We start from the raw sequence: 18,465 nt of genomic DNA on the forward strand, positions 1-18,465 counted from the left end.
TCAGGGTAAAAAGAAAAAGTCACATTAATTGAACCAGACAATTAGTACAATTTTAACAAAACAATACATGAAAAAAAAGGTGTGTGTGTGGGGGGGGGGGGGAATGAAAGGATTACATAGAATTCATAACCAAATAAAAAAGGGATAGGTAGTGAAACAAGAGGTGAGCTCTCCACACCTTCATGGTCAACAAAATGCAAGTCTACATATTTCTTTTTTTGGGTGGTCAGGGGGGAGGGACCCCAATAATTTTGAAAAGTTGACTCCTATGGGTTAGATTGTAGCAGGGAAAACCAGAGGCTGCCAGATCTGCCTCTGTCTCTTCCATTCTATGCAAATGTCTTATGTATATTCCTGAAAACCCAGGGTGGGGCCGTTTCTCTGAAGGGTCCCAGCCGCTGCTTCTCAGCCCCGGCCGCTAGATGGCGACCTTCGATCCGACTTGAAAGCTGCCAGCGGCTACGGAAAGTAAGAAGCGGGCCGGGGAGCGACTGACACCCGCAGTGCCCGGCTCTGGCACCCGTACTGGCATTCCGGAAAGGAGAGCGCTGCGAGCTCCCGGAGAAGCCCGGCTTTGCTTCTTTCACGATCTCGGGCACCCCGGAGCCCCACGTGGGCAGCATGCCCGCCTGAGTGCCAACCCGGGGGGGGGGGGGGCCCGCATGATCCCGGGGGTGGGGCTGGCCAGGCTCCAGAGAGCAGGAAGGGAGGAGACTGCGAGACAGGATCTGGGCAGCAGCAGGAAACTTTGCAGCCCGGCTGGTTCCTCCGACGAGTGCAAAAGTTCGTTGCCTTGGCCTGCGGGTGGGGGCGCCGCCATGCGCTGAGCGGGGCGCCGGATCCCCTCGATCGGGAGCATGGAGCTGCAGGTGCTGGCCGCCTTCTGCTACTGGATCGTGCTGCCCCTGTCCCTCTTGGCCGGTAAGTGCTTCCTCCAGGAATCCCAATCGAAAACACGTGTCTCTTTCTGCCACAAGTCCCGTTTGGTTCTCTTACAGGGCTTTGTTGTTTTTTTTTTTTTACTGTCATGCGACCCAGACTGAAGGTGTGTTTATTGCATTTCTCATTAGATAAACTGGGACAGGACAGATTTAGATCCATTCTTACTGATGCTTTGTTGAGCCAGACCTTGGTAGGCTTGGCTTCAGATACTCCCTCCCCCCACCCCCTCAGGTATAGGAAGGAACCATGGTCCCAACAACTTTTTGGACCTCCACAAATGCATCAGGAAATAGAGATTGGGGGGGGGGAGGAGAGAAGCAGGGGCAGAAATTGGCTGTCTGGCTCTCCCCATGTCCAGCAACCCAAAAGGTGTTCTGTTCCTGGTCACAGACAGCTCCGGGCTGGGGATCAATGACTATTTCATTTGTCTTTTGATTTAGCAAGTACATTGAGATCCTAGAAAAATACACATATTCACCCCCCCCCCCCAATTCCATGGCATCAGAAGTCTCTCTGGGGTCTAACTTCTCTGGGGGAGGGGGTTGACTTTTCTTTCTTTACACTGGCCTTGTTAAGTGATTTATCTGTGCTAAGGGGGGAATTGTCTCCCACTCCCTTAAGACTGTCTCCCCAAAGCCCTAGTGTCATCTGTGATAATTCCGAGGAAGGCCCCCCCCCCCCAACCATCTATAGGCAATTGGATACAATGAAATCTTAATCCTTCCGAATGTCAGCCGCACCAAAACAGAACTTTCTTGGAACCAACTGTAAAGTTTAATTTATCTGTTTACCCAGGTTGAAGATTAAGGGGCTCCTTTTACGAAACTGCGTTAGGGCATTAACGTGCGCGCTAAACACTAACGCCAGCATTGAGCTGGCGTTAGTTCTAGCCGCGTAGTGCACAGTAATATCCTGCATGCGCTAAAAACGCTAGCGAACCTTAGTAAAAGGAGCCCTAGGTGTGAACAGAAAGCCCAGACCTGCTTAAAGACACTGGTCCCTGGAGTTTGTGCTTCAAACCTGGACAGAAACTTGGGAAGGGGGCCCCCAAACCGCCTACAGGCTACACTTTCCTTAGCTTGAGGCAGGCTTGGGGGTCTCGGGGCCATTGTCCTGTTTGCTACCCTCTAACACCAGCCCTTTTTAACCTATTCAGAAATAATGTGTGATACAGGCATCTGGCTTTTCTTATTAGGAGGTTTTGAGATCATGTAATAGCATTTCGTAACACAAAAGTACTTAAGGCAATGAAATTTTGTGTGTGTGTGTATTGATGGAGGGGGGGGGGGTCTGCGGCTCTCTGCAGAGGGAGAAAGAGCTTACTTAACAGAGATCAGAGACTGCCGTAAATGGAGTTTCTCTTCTCCTGCTGATCCTCCTAGCATGCTTTTTTTTTTTTTTTTTTTAACAAAATAAGTGTGATTTTACCACAACCACCTAATAGCAGTGGGTAATAGGCAGCCATCTCTGGAGTGGATGGCCTGAGAGCAGACCAGAAGGGAGAAGGAGGAAGATTAAGAAAAGGGAGGCACCATTGACTTGCTCCAAGCTCCCCTATGTCATGGGCTCTGGGGCTTTGAGGCTCAAGTTACAAAGTTACTTTGTTATGTGTATTGGAGAAAGGAGTTGCTTTGTTATCTCTTTGGGAAACAATATCATTGTATGAACCCCATCGCATGTAATATAGAGGGAGCATTAATGATTGATCGTAACTGAACAGAAAATAAGCAGCAGGCGATCGAAAGCCTCCATTTTTATGTAACATTTTCCATTGAGAGAGACTCTTTTAAGCAATCCTGTTAATTGGTGAAGGTATTTCCTGGCAGAATACCTGCTGGAGAGATTGTGAAGGGAACTGCTGGCTAACCATCAAGAAATGCCAGCTTCTTATTGATGAATCTGGATCGAGCAGTGCCGGCAGAGATAGGAGAGGGGAATGCAAATGTTCAAATGCTCCCTGAGCATTAATAATGTACTTATACTCTGAACTAGGGGGAAACGGGGCAGGAGGGATGTGGCATCTGCAGTCCACTGATGGAAGATTTGAGCTACTCTAAGGGCTAGGCTTTTGAGGGGGAGGGAAGCTTAGTAAACTGGGCCTTTAAGGGCTGTTTTTTCTCCAGCTGGTGCTTGTTCTGGGCCTTGCCCACCCCCACACCCCCCCTATCTCATGGTGTGCTCTCTGTAATGGGGTATTATGCACTTTGCTTTCTCTCTTGCTTTGGAGACAGGGTGGGGCAGTGCTTAGAGCTCCAGCCTCAGCACCCTGAGGTTGTGGGTTCAAACCCCCCGCAGCTCCCTGTGACCCTGGTAAAGTCACTTAATCCTCCACTGTCCCAGGTACATTAGATAGACTGTGAGTCCACCGGGACAGAGGGAAAATGCTTGAAGTACCTGTACGTAAACCGCTTAGAGTGTGCTTGTGAAATACAAAAAGGTGGTATCCAGGTCCCTTTCCCCCTTTGGGACAGCTGCTTTGGTACATGAATGCTGCCTCTGGCTGGTTTCCATTCACCCCTTAAAAGTGAATGTCCCAGGCCAGCAGAGCGCACCCCCCCCCCCCCCCCCACGGTTTTATCTTGGAGCATGGGGAGATCCAGAACTCAAATTCCCTAGCAGTCAGGGAGGGGCACAGCCACCAAGTTAATCCAGTTACAGGATGGCGACTGTAGGCCAGTCCTGGATTTCAAACCTGTCCTGGGTTTTCAGGATCTTCCTAATGAATATGTATTAACCTAAAGCCTAAGCTTGGAGGGAGGGTTCAGCTACCTATTGGTTGCCTGTCCTTAGATGGTAGATAGATAGACTTGATTTCCTATTTAAAATGCCGGCGACCACTATAATGTGGACTAGATCATGGTTGATTAATTACCTTATATATGTTTTAATTTATTCTATATACAGAGTTTTTGTGGCTATTCATGAATATTTGTTATTATTGTATTGTAACGAATAATCAAAATAAAGAATTAAAAAAAAAAATAGCTACCTATTGGATAATTCAAATTCTTAAAACTAGCTATTAAATCTTTAATACAAACAAGTTTTATCTGAATCAATTCAATTTGAATCTTATCTCCCACAGTTCATTTCATCACAGTACTTTTACAACTTACCAATATTTAATTTATTAATAGAATAAGTTAGTCAGTGAACCTAATCCCCATCACTCACACTCACACTCACTTCCCAACTTTCACACACATACTAGTCATTGTGATGGGGATTAGGTTCAGTGACTAAATTATTCTGATATTTATTAATTAATTAAGTATTGGTAAGTTGTAAAAGTACTGTGATGAAATGAACTGTGGGAGATAAGATTCAAATTGAATTGATTCAGATAAAACTTGTTTGTATTAAAGATTTAATAGCTGGTTTTAAGAATGTGAGTTAATGAATATGCATGAGAAAAAAAGAGCCTATAATGGAGGTGACAGGCCTGCACATCTGTCTCATGGTCCCCAGCACAGGTCTGAGAAAACAGCGGCACTGATTTTGATGAAGAGGGTTGGGAATGACACTCAAAGCAGTGTGGAATTTGCAAGCTCAAAGCCAGGCCAGAAGCCTCCCTTCTGGAACTTGTGTGTGTGTGGGGGGGGGCTTTCCCTTTTGGCCTGGCATGCCTGCAGACTTAACAGATTGACTAATGAGAGAAACGTGGCAGCCCAGGCTCGGTCTGATGAAATGAGTCAGGGGGGGCTCCACTTTGGGGTGTAATGAGTTGGGCTGGCAGTACATGATTCACAGGGTACATGAGGTCACTTCCGTTGTGCAGGCTGCAACCCCGTGACTCAGTGTGACCGTTGCAGCCTCAGCATCGCTGCCTCCAGCTCAGTCTGCTGAGGAGCAGGGGGTGTGTGTGTGTGTCTGCTCCTCTTTCGACTCCCTGCTCTGGCATTTCAACTATTTTCTCCCTGTGCTGTAAACACATACCTTGTAAGGGGGCCTTTCCTCCGCAGCCTTACATGATGTGGGAAGTGCAAGAAAAAATTCCCTGAAGTGCTGAGGTCTTCTCTCGATTTCCAGCAAATGCTGTGTGGGATTCTAGTCTGTTCTGTAGCCCAGGGCAGTCAGGAGCCCCATCTCCCCCTTCTGTGCAACCTAGTTCCCCATCTTCCGTTCTGTGTGTCGCATGGTCCTTGCGTGTGGCTACATTGTCCCGGGTTTTCTGGAACAATGGGTATTCACCTTAATTTTATTTTACTAGTGGGGTGCGGCAGGGATCCTTATTGGGCCCTTTATTGATTGATATTTTTCTGGCTCCTCTTGCAACATTGATTCAGTTTGTAGGTGACATCCAGGTTGTTCCCATTGTGGATAAACTAGAGAATGACACAGGGACCATTTTTCCATCCCAACCCCGTGAGGCTAATTTTCCCATCCCGTCCCCATGAGTTCTTTTCCTGTCCCTGCCCCATTCCTGCAAGCTCCATCCTCATCAGCACAAGCCTCAAATACTTTAAAATCCTAAGTAGCAACATTGTAGAGCTCAGATTGTGATGTCATAATGCCTCATTCCACCAATGCCTAGGCTCCGTCCTCATCTGCACAAGTCTCAAACACTTTCAAATCCTAAGTAGTAACATTCTAGAGCTGAGATTGTGATGTCATCATGCCTCATTCCGCCAATGCCTAGGCTCCGTTCTCATCTGCACAAGCCTCAAATGCTTTAAAATCCTAAGTAGCAACATTCTAGAGCTCAGATTGTGATGTCATAATGCCTCATTCCACCAATGCCTAAGCTCCGTCCTCATCTGCACAAGCCTCAAATACTTTCAAATCCTAAGTAGCAACATTGTAGAGCTCAGATTGTGATGTCATAATGCCTCATTCCACCAATGCCTAAGCTCCGTCCTCATCTGCACAAGCCTCAAACACTTTCAAATCCTAAGTAGCAACATTGTAGAGCTCAGATTGTGATGTCATAATGCCTCATTCCACCAATGCCTAAGCTCCGTCCTCATCTGCACAAACCTCAAATACTTTCAAATCCTAAGTAGCAACATTCTAGAGCTCAGATTGTGATGTCATAATGCCTCATTCCACCAATGCCTAAGCTCCGTCCTCATCTGCACAAGCCTCAAACACTTTAAAATCCTAAGTAGCAACATTCTAGAGCTCAGATTGTGATGTCATAATGCCTCATTCCACCAATGCCTGAGCTCCGTCCTCATCTGCACAAGCCTTAAACACTTTAAAATCATAAGTGTTCGAGGCTTGTGCGGTTAAGGTAGAGCTTATAGGAATGGGACAAGGACAGCGACAAAACTCGAGGGGATGGGACAGGGATATTGAGTTCCTGCGGGGACGGGAACAAATTTGTCCCCATGTCATTCCTATTGCTACCTATGCAAGCACGAATTCAATTCAAATTCTGTCTATTATTCAAAGCATTAAACGGCTCCGCCCCCCCCTATCTAAACAACCGCCTAAACCAGATCCTCACCTCAAGACAAAGAAGAACTCCGAACCCTTTTGCCTTCCCTCCACTCAAGGGCACTCAGCGCAAAAAGATGTTTGATAACCTTCTGGCGACGCAAGCAGCAAAACTTAACCACTCCATCTCCAACCTGTTGACGGCAACGGGCGACTTCAAAACTTTTCGAAATGAAATCAAAACCCTACTTTTCAAAAAATTTATCCAGATATCTTAACCCAGCCCTTCCCCCTCCTCCTAGATAAATTCTCCCCCAAAACCTCCACTTAAATAATCTCTTCCTCCCCAAAACACCAACCAAGTATTCAGATCCCTGAAATGTAACGTAATCTTATTTGTACTCTAACTGTAATCTATTTGTTATATCACACAGTAACGTACTGTCAATTTAATATCCAATTTGCAAGTTCTTCCGGAATTAACCTTTCCTCCCTTGTAACCAAAAAAAACAAAAAACCGTTGTAACTTCACTGGAAATGTCCAGTTAGCTCTTTTGTAATCCGCCTTGAACTGCAAGGTATAGGCGGAATAGAAGTCCCTAATGTAATGTAATGTAATTCTGTAGGATAAACCTATAGAATAAGATATGACTTGACTGTTCAAGTTGTAGCTCTCTCAAATTATCCAGCTCCAAGTGAATGAGTCTAGTATTGAATGTTTCTAAAACCAAAGTACTTTTCTGAGTTATTCCCAGTCTTCTCCGTTACTTTCTTTGACTTTGGGTCTCCCTGTTTTGCTCTTTTCTTTGGGTTTTATGGGTCACACTTGACCTCGCCTTTTCATTTCAATCACATATAATGAAGTTAAGGATGTAGTTAAGAGGTGATAGGCTCCGGAGTAATCTAAGGAAATACTTTTTTACAGAAAGGGTGGAACAGTCTCCCGGAAGAGGTGGTGGAGACAGAGACTGTGTCTGAATTCAAGAGGGCCTGGGATAGGCAGGTGGGATCTCTTGGAGACAGAAAGCAGGTGCACAGAGCCTTAGCCTATAGGAAGAGGAGATGCAAATGTTAAGAGCCTTAGCCAATAGGGAGAGGAGGAGAGAGTGGATGCTGCGGATGGGCCATTTGGCCTTTATCTGCCATCATGTTTCTATAACCATAAAGCTCTATGACCTCACAATGCAGGTGCACAGAGCCTTAGCCTATAGGAAGAGGAGATGCAAATGTTAAGAGCCTTAGCCAATAGGGAGAGGAGGAGAGAGTGGATGCTGCGGATGGGCCATTTGGCCTTTATCTGCCATCATGTTTCTATAACCATAAAGCTCTATGACCTCACAATGCAGGTGCACAGAGCCTTAGCCTATAGGAAGAGGAGATGCAAATGTTAAGAGCCTTAGCCAATAGGGAGAGGAGGAGAGAGTGGATGCTGCGGATGGGCCATTTGGCCTTTATCTGCCATCATGTTTCTATAACCATAAAGCTCTATGACCTCACAATGCAGGTGCACAGAGCCTTAGCCTATAGGAAGAGGAGATGCAAATGTTAAGAGCCTTAGCCAATAGGGAGAGGAGGAGAGAGTGGATGCTGCGGATGGGCCATTTGGCCTTTATCTGCCATCATGTTTCTATAACCATAAAGCTCTATGACCTCACAATGCAGGTGCACAGAGCCTTAGCCTATAGGAAGAGGAGATGGAAATGTTAAGAGCCTTAGCCAATAGGGAGAGGAGGAGAGAGTGGATGCTGCGGATGGGCCATTTGGCCTTTATCTGCCATCATGTTTCTATAACCATAAAGCTCTATGACCTCACAATGCAGGTGCACAGAGCCTTAGCCTATAGGAAGAGGAGATGCAAATGTTAAGAGCCTTAGCCAATAGGGAGAGGAGGAGAGAGTGGATGCTGCAGATGGGCCATTTGGCCTTTATCTGCCATCATGTTTCTATAATCATAAAGTTCTGTGACCTCACAATGCAGGTGCACAGAGCCTTAGCCTATAGGAAGAGGAGATGGAAATGTTAAGAGCCTTAGCCAATAGGGAGAGGAGGAGAGAGTGGATGCTGCGGATGGGCCATTTGGCCTTTATCTGCCATCATGTTTCTATAACCATAAAGCTCTATGACCTCACAATGCAGGTGCACAGAGCCTTAGCCTATAGGAAGAGGAGATGCAAATGTTAAGAGCCTTAGCCAATAGGGAGAGGAGGAGAGAGTGGATGCTGCGGATGGGCCATTTGGCCTTTATCTGCCATCATGTTTCTATAACCATAAAGCTCTATGACCTCACAATGCAGGTGCACAGAGCCTTAGCCTATAGGAAGAGGAGATGCAAATGTTAAGAGCCTTAGCCAATAGGGAGAGGAGGAGAGAGTGGATGCTGCAGATGGGCCATTTGGCCTTTATCTGCCATCATGTTTCTATAATCATAAAGTTCTGTGACCTCACAATGCAGGTGCACAGAGCCTTAGCCTATAGGAAGAGGAGATGCAAATGTTAAGAGCCTTAGCCAATAGGGAGAGGAGGAGAGAGTGGATGCTGCAGATGGGCCATTTGGCCTTTATCTGCCATCATGTTTCTATAATCATAAAGTTCTGTGACCTCACAATGCAGGTGTAAAAAGCCTTAGCCAATAGGAAGAGGAGATGCAAATGTTAAGAGCCTTAGCCAATAGGGAGAGGAGGAGAGAGTGGATGCTGCAGATGGGCCATTTGGCCTTTATCTGCCATCATGTTTCTATAACCATAAAGCTCTATGACCTCACAATGCAGGTGCACAGAGCCTTAGCCTATAGGAAGAGGAGATGCAAATGTTAAGAGCCTTAGCCAATAGGGAGAGGAGGAGAGAGTGGATGCTGCGGATGGGCCATTTGGCCTTTATCTGCCATCATGTTTCTATAACCATAAAGCTCTATGACCTCACAATGCAGGTGCACAGAGCCTTAGCCTATAGGAAGAGGAGATGGAAATGTTAAGAGCCTTAGCCAATAGGGAGAGGAGGAGAGAGTGGATGCTGCGGATGGGCCATTTGGCCTTTATCTGCCATCATGTTTCTATAACCATAAAGCTCTATGACCTCACAATGCAGGTGCACAGAGCCTTAGCCTATAGGAAGAGGAGATGCAAATGTTAAGAGCCTTAGCCAATAGGGAGAGGAGGAGAGAGTGGATGCTGCGGATGGGCCATTTGGCCTTTATCTGCCATCATGTTTCTATAACCATAAAGCTCTATGACCTCACAATGCAGGTGCACAGAGCCTTAGCCTATAGGAAGAGGAGATGCAAATGTTAAGAGCCTTAGCCAATAGGGAGAGGAGGAGAGAGTGGATGCTGCAGATGGGCCATTTGGCCTTTATCTGCCATCATGTTTCTATAATCATAAAGTTCTGTGACCTCACAATGCAGGTGTAAAAAGCCTTAGCCAATAGGAAGAGGAGATGCAAATGTTAAGAGCCTTAGCCAATAGGGAGAGGAGGAGAGAGTGGATGCTGCAGATGGGCCATTTGGCCTTTATCTGCCATCATGTTTCTATGTTTTCTATTGTAGTTCAGAAATGTTTTTTAATTGAGCTAGGTTTTTTTCAATTAAACACCTAATGATGAGGAATTATTGCAAATTCTTTTGTATGCTTTAGTGATTACTCATATAGATCATTGCAACGCTTTTCTTAAGGGTGTTTGCAACAGAGATTTGTTACACCTTTAACGTACAAAATCTGGTGGTGAAGCTTTTACTTGATCAGTGTAGATTTGACCATGTTAGGCCTCTATTACAAGTGGAGCATTGGTTCCTGGTTGAATTGCAAGTGCTTTTTAAACGGGGACTACTTGCGTTTCAGGCCCTTACAGGACTGTGTCTGGTCTTTCTTTCGCAGCACATCTTGCTGTGTGTTTTCTTGTGAGATCTCTTCGTTCCTCTCGGCAGCATCTGCTTTTGGATCCATCAAGTCCCTCTGGCCCCAAGGCTACTTTTCGGAACCCTTTTTATGGCCAATTGTGGGTTCTATTCTTTGGAATCCGCAGGCCCAGCAGATTTTGCCATTTATTTTGAAGCGGCTGCTTAAGGCTTACTCTTTTCAGAAAGCTTTTTTTTGGACTCTCCAGTTACTTGATTTTTGGACTGTTGGTAATTTCTTGACTCGGGTATGGGAAGATAACATGACATTGTTTTTTATATCCGTGGTTCCCAACCCTGTCCTGGAGGACCACCAGGCCAGTTGGGTTTTCAGGATAGCCCTAATGAATTTCATTCCTGGCACCTCCATTATATGCAGATCTCTCTCATGCATATTCATTAGGGCTATCCTGAAAACCCGACTGGCCTGGTGGTCCTCCAGGACAGGGGTGGGAACTACTGGTTTATATGCCGCATAACCTTACAGTTCTATGCAGTTTACAACAAAAGAAGCTGAGACAGTCTCAGGAAGTACAAATTCACAAATTGTCCAATTCTAATTTTGCAAAAATTTGTCAGAAATGTGTTTTCAGAAGTTTTCTAAAATGTATATAAGACGTAGCATTGAGTAATAGCCGGCTAAATTCTTTATCTCTGATTGCTGCCTGGAAAGAGAGTAACCTTTCGAAATTTCTTTTATATTGACAGAAGAAAAGGAAAAGGATGTCAAAATACGTTGTGAGCGTTTAGATATAGCAAATATAAAATGTTCCACTAAATAGTCAGCTGTGAGACCGAACAACACTTTGGGCTCCTTTTACGAAGTCGCGTGACTTTTAATCACGTGCTAACCCAAAAAAATTTACCACCTGCTCAAGAGGAGGCGGTGGCAGCTAGCGCGGCTGGCGGTTTAGCGTGCGCTATTACGTGCGTTAAACCGCTAACGCGGCTTTGTAAAAGAAGCCCTTTTTAACACAGTAATCCAAATTTAAATATAACCCTCGCCTCAATCAGAAGCCAGTGCAGACTACGATAAAAAGGAGTGACGTGATCTGAGTTGTTTTTTTCCAAGTTAAAAATCAACCTGACCGCCATATTTTGGATCAGTCGCAGAGGAAGCAAGCGGCATTCATAAGAACATAAGCATCGCCTCTGCCGAGTCAGACCATAGGTCCATCGTGCCCGGCAGTCCGCTCCCGCGGCGGCCCCCCAAGTCAAGACCTGCTAGTGATCTTTTTCATAAACATTTGGCCTGTAACCATACCCCTCAATCCCCCTTTCCTTCAGGAACTCGTCCAGTCCCATTTTGAAACCCCAAATCGTACTGTGCTCAACCACCACCTCTGGAAGCGCGTTTCAGGTGTCCACCACCCTCTGAGTGAAGAAGAACTTCCTAGCATTCCTGTCTAATTTCTGGTTTTTATTATTGCATCTGCTGGACTTTGTGTTCCAGAGCAGTTTAGCAAATCTAATCAACCCGCACCTGCATCTTTTAGATCTGGCTCCCATGTGATCGCCAGCCTTGAGTTCCTTTCCTACTCCAAAGTCTTCATTTTTTAATAGGATTACTTCAGTTCAGACTTCCTCTCGTAGGAAAATATTACATAAAAATAGAAGCTTTTAATAGGCCAGTCTCCTGCACCTTCTGCTTCGCAGTCCTCGTGTTCTTAACTTCTGGCTCATGCATCACGTGGTGCTTACATGTTGTACCATCACGAGGTCCACATCTGCTTGCATGCGCGGGCCCTCTTGCACTTCTAATCGTCCAATATAAATGTCAGTATTGGCTGGCAAGTACCTCCGGCCAGCTGTGTGAAATGATTCCTGCCTTAGTCATCAGCAGATTAGATTACACGGCGGTTTATATCGTGCTCTTTGGCGCTTTGAATCTGTTCAGAACTTTGTGAAACGCTTAGCCACAGGAGCGAGGTGTTCAGTCCATGTATCTCCATGAGGTGACTGGGTGTTTATTTTTCTTCCCCAAAAAGCAGATTCTCCTTCCCTCCTCAGTATTTAAGTACGGTGGTCAGCATGGACTTCAAAACTGTTCAGTGACCTTTAAATGTATACCCAGAGAACAGTGGTGGGTATTGGGGTGTAAGGCAGCTATCTGGGTTGTTTGCTCTAATGTGACCAGATATTAATCCAGATAACTGCACTGAATTTCAGCAGTACATTTCTCCTTCTGTATTCACTGTGATAGAGGATTAACAGAACCACAAATACAGAAAAACTGCAAATATGTTATTCGCTGTTTTCTATTAAAAACCATTATGAATATGGTGAAACCGCGAATAACATGGTAACAGGCCTGTTCCTGAAGGACAGGCAACACACGGTGAAGAAAGTGCCGGGAATCAGCGATTTTCTCGGTAAATGCTTGGAATCAGCGATTTCTCTATGCAAGCTGACGTAATTGGGGGGAGGAGCCAGCAAGCTAAAAACCGCGAAGGCTGAAATCACGAATACGGAGGGAGAAGTGTACCTGAATAACTTCTAGCTCTGCCTCAGCTCGCCTCCAGAGTCCAGACTATCCCAGTATTACACGGATTGTGCCAAGGTGCTGGGATGTCTTTTCAGCAGTGTTATTTGAAGAATGGTGCCTGTTACCTGAGTAGCAAATGCATCACTACAGTAGGATAATTAGCTTTAAGAACATAAGAACATAAGCAGTGCCTCCGCCGGGTCAGACCATAGGTCCATCCTGCCCAGCAGTCCGCTCCCGTGGCGGCCCAAACAGAGGTCATGACCTGTCTGAATAACCAGAAGGGGCTCCCTTGCCACCTTGGTTTCTCATTTGAAGTCCTATCTTCCCATCGAAGTCCTAACCCTCTGGTCTTGCACATTCACGACTTGGTTGGATTTCCATACTTATTACCTGGTTAGCTTTCTATACCTGTGTTACATCCCAGCACCTCTCTCAGTATCCCACGATCCCTTTATCCCTCAGGAATCCGTCCAATCCCTGTTTGAATCCCTGTACCGTACTCTGCCTGATCACTTCTTCCGGTAGCGCATTCCAAGTGTCCACGACCCTTTGGGTGAAGAAAAACTTCCTTGCATTTGTTTTGAACCTATCTCCCTTCAGTTTCTCCGAATGCCCCCTCGTACCTGTTGTCCCCTTCAGTCTGAAGAATCTGTCCCTTTCCACCTTCTCTATGCCCCTCATGATCTTGAAGGTCTCTATCATATCACCCCTGAGCCTCCTTTTTTCCAGAGAGAAGAGCCCCAGCCTATCCAACCTCTCGGCGTATGGGCAGTGTTCCAGCCCTCTTACCAGTTTCGTAAGCTTTGATGGCTTTCTTGCCAAGGAGCATCACTCTGGCAATAAAAACTGTCATTCCTTTTGGTTTCGAGGATGCAATGTTGTAAAATCTAAAAAGTGTTGACGGGGCTGGAGTCCACCGCCGACCCCACAAAGATGTAGTATAGTGGCCCAAACATTTCCCAAACTGAAGAATACGAGGGCAGGACCAAGGAGTTGTGAGCTGGAGTATGTTGTAAAGAGACCAAAGAAGCCAAATGGCCATCATCAGTAAAGAACTGGGATAAAAATTGTAATCCTTGGGTAGTCCATCGCCTAAAAGTCGCATTTTGGAAGCAGAGAAAAAGTCACAGTTGCCCTGGATCGGCAGACTTAGCACATTTACAAACCCAGTGTCCTTCTGGCAGGGGCAGGGATATTGTGTCACCACCTGACGGAGGGCGGGGGCAGAAGCATGTAATAAACAGCTAATATGATAGGGAGATAACAATGGCAATTCCAACTGAGTAGCAGTAAAATAAGAGGTACCTCTAAACCAGTCATTAATGTGGCGCATCTGGCAGGCCAGAGTATCCAAACCTTTCTTAAAACCAGCTACGCTAGTCGCTCTTACCACAACCTCTGGCAACGCGTTCCAGAGCTTAACTATTCTCTGAGTGAAAAAGAATTTCCTCCTATTGGTTTTAAAAGTATTTCCCTGTAACTTCATCGAATGTCCCCTAGTCTTTGAAATTTTTGATGGAGTGAAAAATCGATCCACTTGTACCCGTTCTACTCCACTCAGGATTTTGTAGACTTCAATCCTATCTCCCTCAGCCGTCTCTTTTCCAAGATGAAGAGCCCTAATCTCTTTCATCTTTCCTCATACGAGAGGAGTTCCATCCCCTTTATCATCTTGAACGCTCTAGATCAGGGGTGTCAAAGTCCCTCCTGGAGGGCCGCAATCCAGTCGGGTTTTCAGGATTTCCCCAATGAATATGCATGAGATCTATTTGCCTGCACTGCTTTCATTGTATGCTAATAGATCTCATGCATATTCATTGGAGAAATCCTGAAAACCCGACTGGATTGCGAGGAGGGACTTTGACACCCATGCTCTAGATCAGGGGTCCCCAAAGTCCCTTCTTGAGAGCCGAATCCAGTCGGGTTTTCAGGATTTCCCCAATGAATATGCATTGAAAGCAGTGCATGCACATAGATCTCATGCAGATTCATTGGGGAAATCCTGAAAACCCCACTGGATTCGACCCTCAAGGAGGGATTTTGGGGACCCCTGCTCTAGATGATTCCAAATGACAGGTCTCCGATGCAGAGAGGAGGCTGGCCTTAGTGGACCATTAACTGTCCCAGCAGGGTACTTCATAAGTTATATCCTTTTTTAGCGTTCTCTTTTTCCCTCCCCAGGATGATTCCTTCGTTGATCAGTCTCCTGAGGTCGAGTTCTGCAGTGTCACTCTTTGACCAAAAGGGGCTGCTCTTCCCTTCTCTGTCAGTGCAGGATGGTGAAAAGCCTTGGAGCCCAACAAGCCAAGAAGAAGCTCGTAGAGTCCCAAGGAAGGTTAAATAGCATTTACATAAGGGATGTAAAAAGAGCAAGGTGAAGCCACAGCTAACGTTTTTGGCGATGGTTAACCTGTATGGAGGGGGAGGGGAAGAGGAAAGACATTGATACCCATGATTGGGATATTGTCTGGGGCTCTAGGCGTCCTTAATCTGGTTCTAGTCTTGTGCTGACTGTGGGGGAGTAAGTGGCCCAAACCAAGAGCAAATTTACACTCTTTCAAGACATGATTCAAGTCCTTAATAATCTGACCTAGGAGGAAGTGGCAAATGTTTGTCTGATCATTTGGATAGAGATCTGTTTTCATTTATTTTAAAATCTTATATTCTGCGGAATATGTATTATCAATTATTTATTGAAACTTGGACACGCTGCCAAGTCTACAAAGTCAATGCGGGTTGTATAATTCTAAAGGAAATAAGATAGGAAGGACCTGCCCTCGGAAACATTCCTACCATCACTCAGGCACTGCCATGTGTTGCTGCGTCTCAGAGCTGAGAGTCCAAAAACCTTTGTAAATATGTTTTCCAACCATATTTTATAATTCGTGCAAGAAGCTTCAGCCCATATTGAAATACGGAGCTGATGCCAAAGAGCTGGGGGAAGCTGAAAGAACGCACTTTCCCGTGTGGACAACTGGGTGAGAATATAAGAGCTGCCATACTAGGGCAAGACTGATGGTCTAACGGTGGCTTTTTCCCTTCTTTTGTGAGAAACTTTTAAACTGAACGGTGCTCCAAATCTAGTGGCTTCTTACTTGATTCGCATGAGGAATCTTCTGACATCATGTCTCTTGGAATGTTAGACTTGCACTGAGACAGGTCACAACATGCACAGACTTGTTTCAACACGCTTGCTGCTTGCTTTCATATTCAGGTAGATAAATTATTGAACACTTCTCATACATTGTACCACTGGTAATTCATGAACACATCTTGCTCGGTGTTCATGAAATGCTTCGATATTAAACCATAAACCATCGTGATCCAATCTGTGCACGCTTCTCAAAAACTGTTTTGCAATGTTTGCAGATGTTTGATAGAATACTGGCAAACACTGGCCTTAGCCACATTGCCGTGGTCTATACAAGAGATCAATAAAGCATGAAGTGATGTAGGCAAACGGCATCATCAAAGTTGTGTCAAATAGATCGAAGATGATGAAGTACAAAAAAAAAGCCTGTTTCACGCCACTAGGGATCTGTTCTACAAGGGGTAGATGAAAATCAGGATCACCTTTAGATTTTTATCGTCAAATATGTTTTATTGAGCACCAAGAGAAACAACAATCAGAAATAAGAGCAAAGAACAACAAGGCAGCTCCAAATTGCATACAAAATCCATCAAAACCACCCCACCAACCCAACCCACAACCCATACCCCCCTCCCTCCCACTCTCACTGATGCCAAACAAGAGCAGAGTAAACAAGGGGGAAAAAACCCCCCCACACACCAGGGGGCTAGCAGTTCAGAAGGCGGCTACGAGCCACCGGAGACAATGTGGTCCAAAAGGGTTCCCAAATTCGTTGGAAGGCCCGTCCAGGCAAGGTAGAAATATCTTGAACTCCTCTCCGTTCCCAAGAGAGCAACGTAATCATATGACTACGCTAAAGGGAATAGTCAGGAGCCTCCGCTTCCATCCACTTAAGCAAAATGCATTTGATAGCAATCACTGCAGTCCAACGAAGGAATGCGGAGGCCCCAGGCTGACGGGGATGAAAATGCAAGGAGGCTCCAAATAACACCAAGGCTGATCTCTGAACTGTAATGTTCCAGATGTCATCTACAAAAAGAAAAACAGCATCCCAAAAGGTCTGTATTGATGGACAAGACCAAAACATGTGGCCGAGACCTGCGTCCGGAGCACCACAGCGCCGGCAGTCCACAGTCGGGCAGAGCTCTGCCAGGAAAGCTCTCCGAGGAGAAATATACAGGCGGAGATCAATTTGTAGTGTTGTTCCCAAAAAATAGCATATTTACTATACAAAGGTAGCTTTTTGATGGCATTCAAAATTACTTCATCAGAGAATTCCATATTCAAATCCCCCCCAAGCATCCCTCAATCTAAGACAAGCAAGCATAGGGGATTCGTCCTTCAAATGTCTATGATGAAATTTCAATGGGACAGGCTGTTGGGAACCAAATGTAAAGGCCTCCATCAACAATTCCCGACAAGAGGCCGAAAGATGAGTACTCAACAAGGAGGAAACATAATGGCGAATCTGAAGGTAGGCATAGACATCAGTACGAGGAAGAGAAAATTCCTCACAAAGCTGATCAAAGGGTTTGATCAGACCCTCATCATCAACCAAATGAAACAAGAAACGAATCCCCTTTGCTTCCCAACGCACAAAACTAGCACTGTCCACCCCAGGAGGAAAACGGGTATTATAGCGTAGTGGTAAAAGGGGAGAGACAGTAGGACTGAGGGAATGAAATCTACAAACTCAGTGCCAGGCCCGACGAAGGGGGCAATGCAGCAACGCACTGGGCGCAGATTCCCATTTGGAAAGCAAAGGAGAGTGGAGAAACGCACTAAAGTGGGTAGAGGAAAAGCAAGAAAGTCCCAAGGAGGTGTTAGTAAACGTGGAGGTGCCGCTAAAAAGGTCATTAATGTGGCACATGCCACAAGCAATTGTTAAGAAACGAAGATTCAACAGCCCCAAACCACCTTTATACCAAGGGGAGGCCGCCCTCCGATAGGGAAGGCGAGCACGCTTGCCCATCCAGACCTTTAGATATTTATAAGTCGAGCTCCAAATTGGCTGATGACCCGGTTTAATAAAACTAACCCCCTCTTTTACGAAACTTCGATAGCAGTTTTTAGCGCGGTGAGCCGTGCTGAATGGCCCGCACTGCTCCCGACGCTCATAGAGTTCCTATGAACGTAGGGAGCAGCGCGGGCCATTCAGTGTGGCTCTCTGCCGTACAAACTGATAACGCAGTCTAATAGACGAGAGGGTAAGTTTTAGTTTAGTTTATAAGAACTCAATCTGGCTCAGGATGGCTAAACGGGATTGGACTCAAAGTAGGGCTGATAGTGACCAGAAATCCAACACTCTATAGCAGGGGTGCCCAAATAGTCGATCGCGATCGACCAGTAGATCGCAAAGGTAACGTGAGTCAATCGCGTTGCCTTTGCGATCTTGTTCTTCCTGCCTCCCCGAGCCAGGCCAGGTGTGTACAAGCGCCAGACCCACAAGCCTTTACCTCTGATGTCAATTCTGACATTTGAGTGGAAGTTCTGGGCCAGCCAATCGCTGGGCCTGGCGCTTGTACGCGCCAGGCCTGGCTCGGGGAAGCAGGGAGAAATTGGTGTGGTGGCTTGTAGGGAGAGCAGGGAGAAAAAGAATTGGGGAAGTGGAGAAATCAGTGCGATGGCTTGGGGAGGGGAGGGGAGAGAGAAAGAAAGACAGGCAGGCAGGGGGAG

General features: G+C 45.9%; 1 protein-coding gene across 3 annotated transcripts in view; it reads left to right on the plus strand.

Moving 5' to 3' along the window:
• The first annotated feature begins 472 nt into the window (after window positions 1-472).
• Window positions 473-18,465, plus strand: part of PIEZO1 (piezo type mechanosensitive ion channel component 1) — a 400,254-nt gene continuing 382,261 nt past the window's right edge. For 2 of the 3 annotated variants that reach the window (XM_033942562.1, XM_033942564.1), the window contains exon 1: window positions 473-921. In XM_033942562.1, coding sequence (XP_033798453.1) covers window positions 858-921 — 64 coding nt within the window. In that variant the 5' untranslated portion in view covers window positions 473-857. The remainder of the gene's footprint in view (window positions 922-18,465) is intronic. The other variant, XM_033942563.1, reaches the window with a different exon arrangement.

The sequence above is a fragment of the Geotrypetes seraphini genome, chromosome 4 (genome assembly GCF_902459505.1).
Source record: "Geotrypetes seraphini chromosome 4, aGeoSer1.1, whole genome shotgun sequence".
NCBI classification, from domain to species: Eukaryota; Metazoa; Chordata; class Amphibia; order Gymnophiona; family Dermophiidae; genus Geotrypetes; species Geotrypetes seraphini.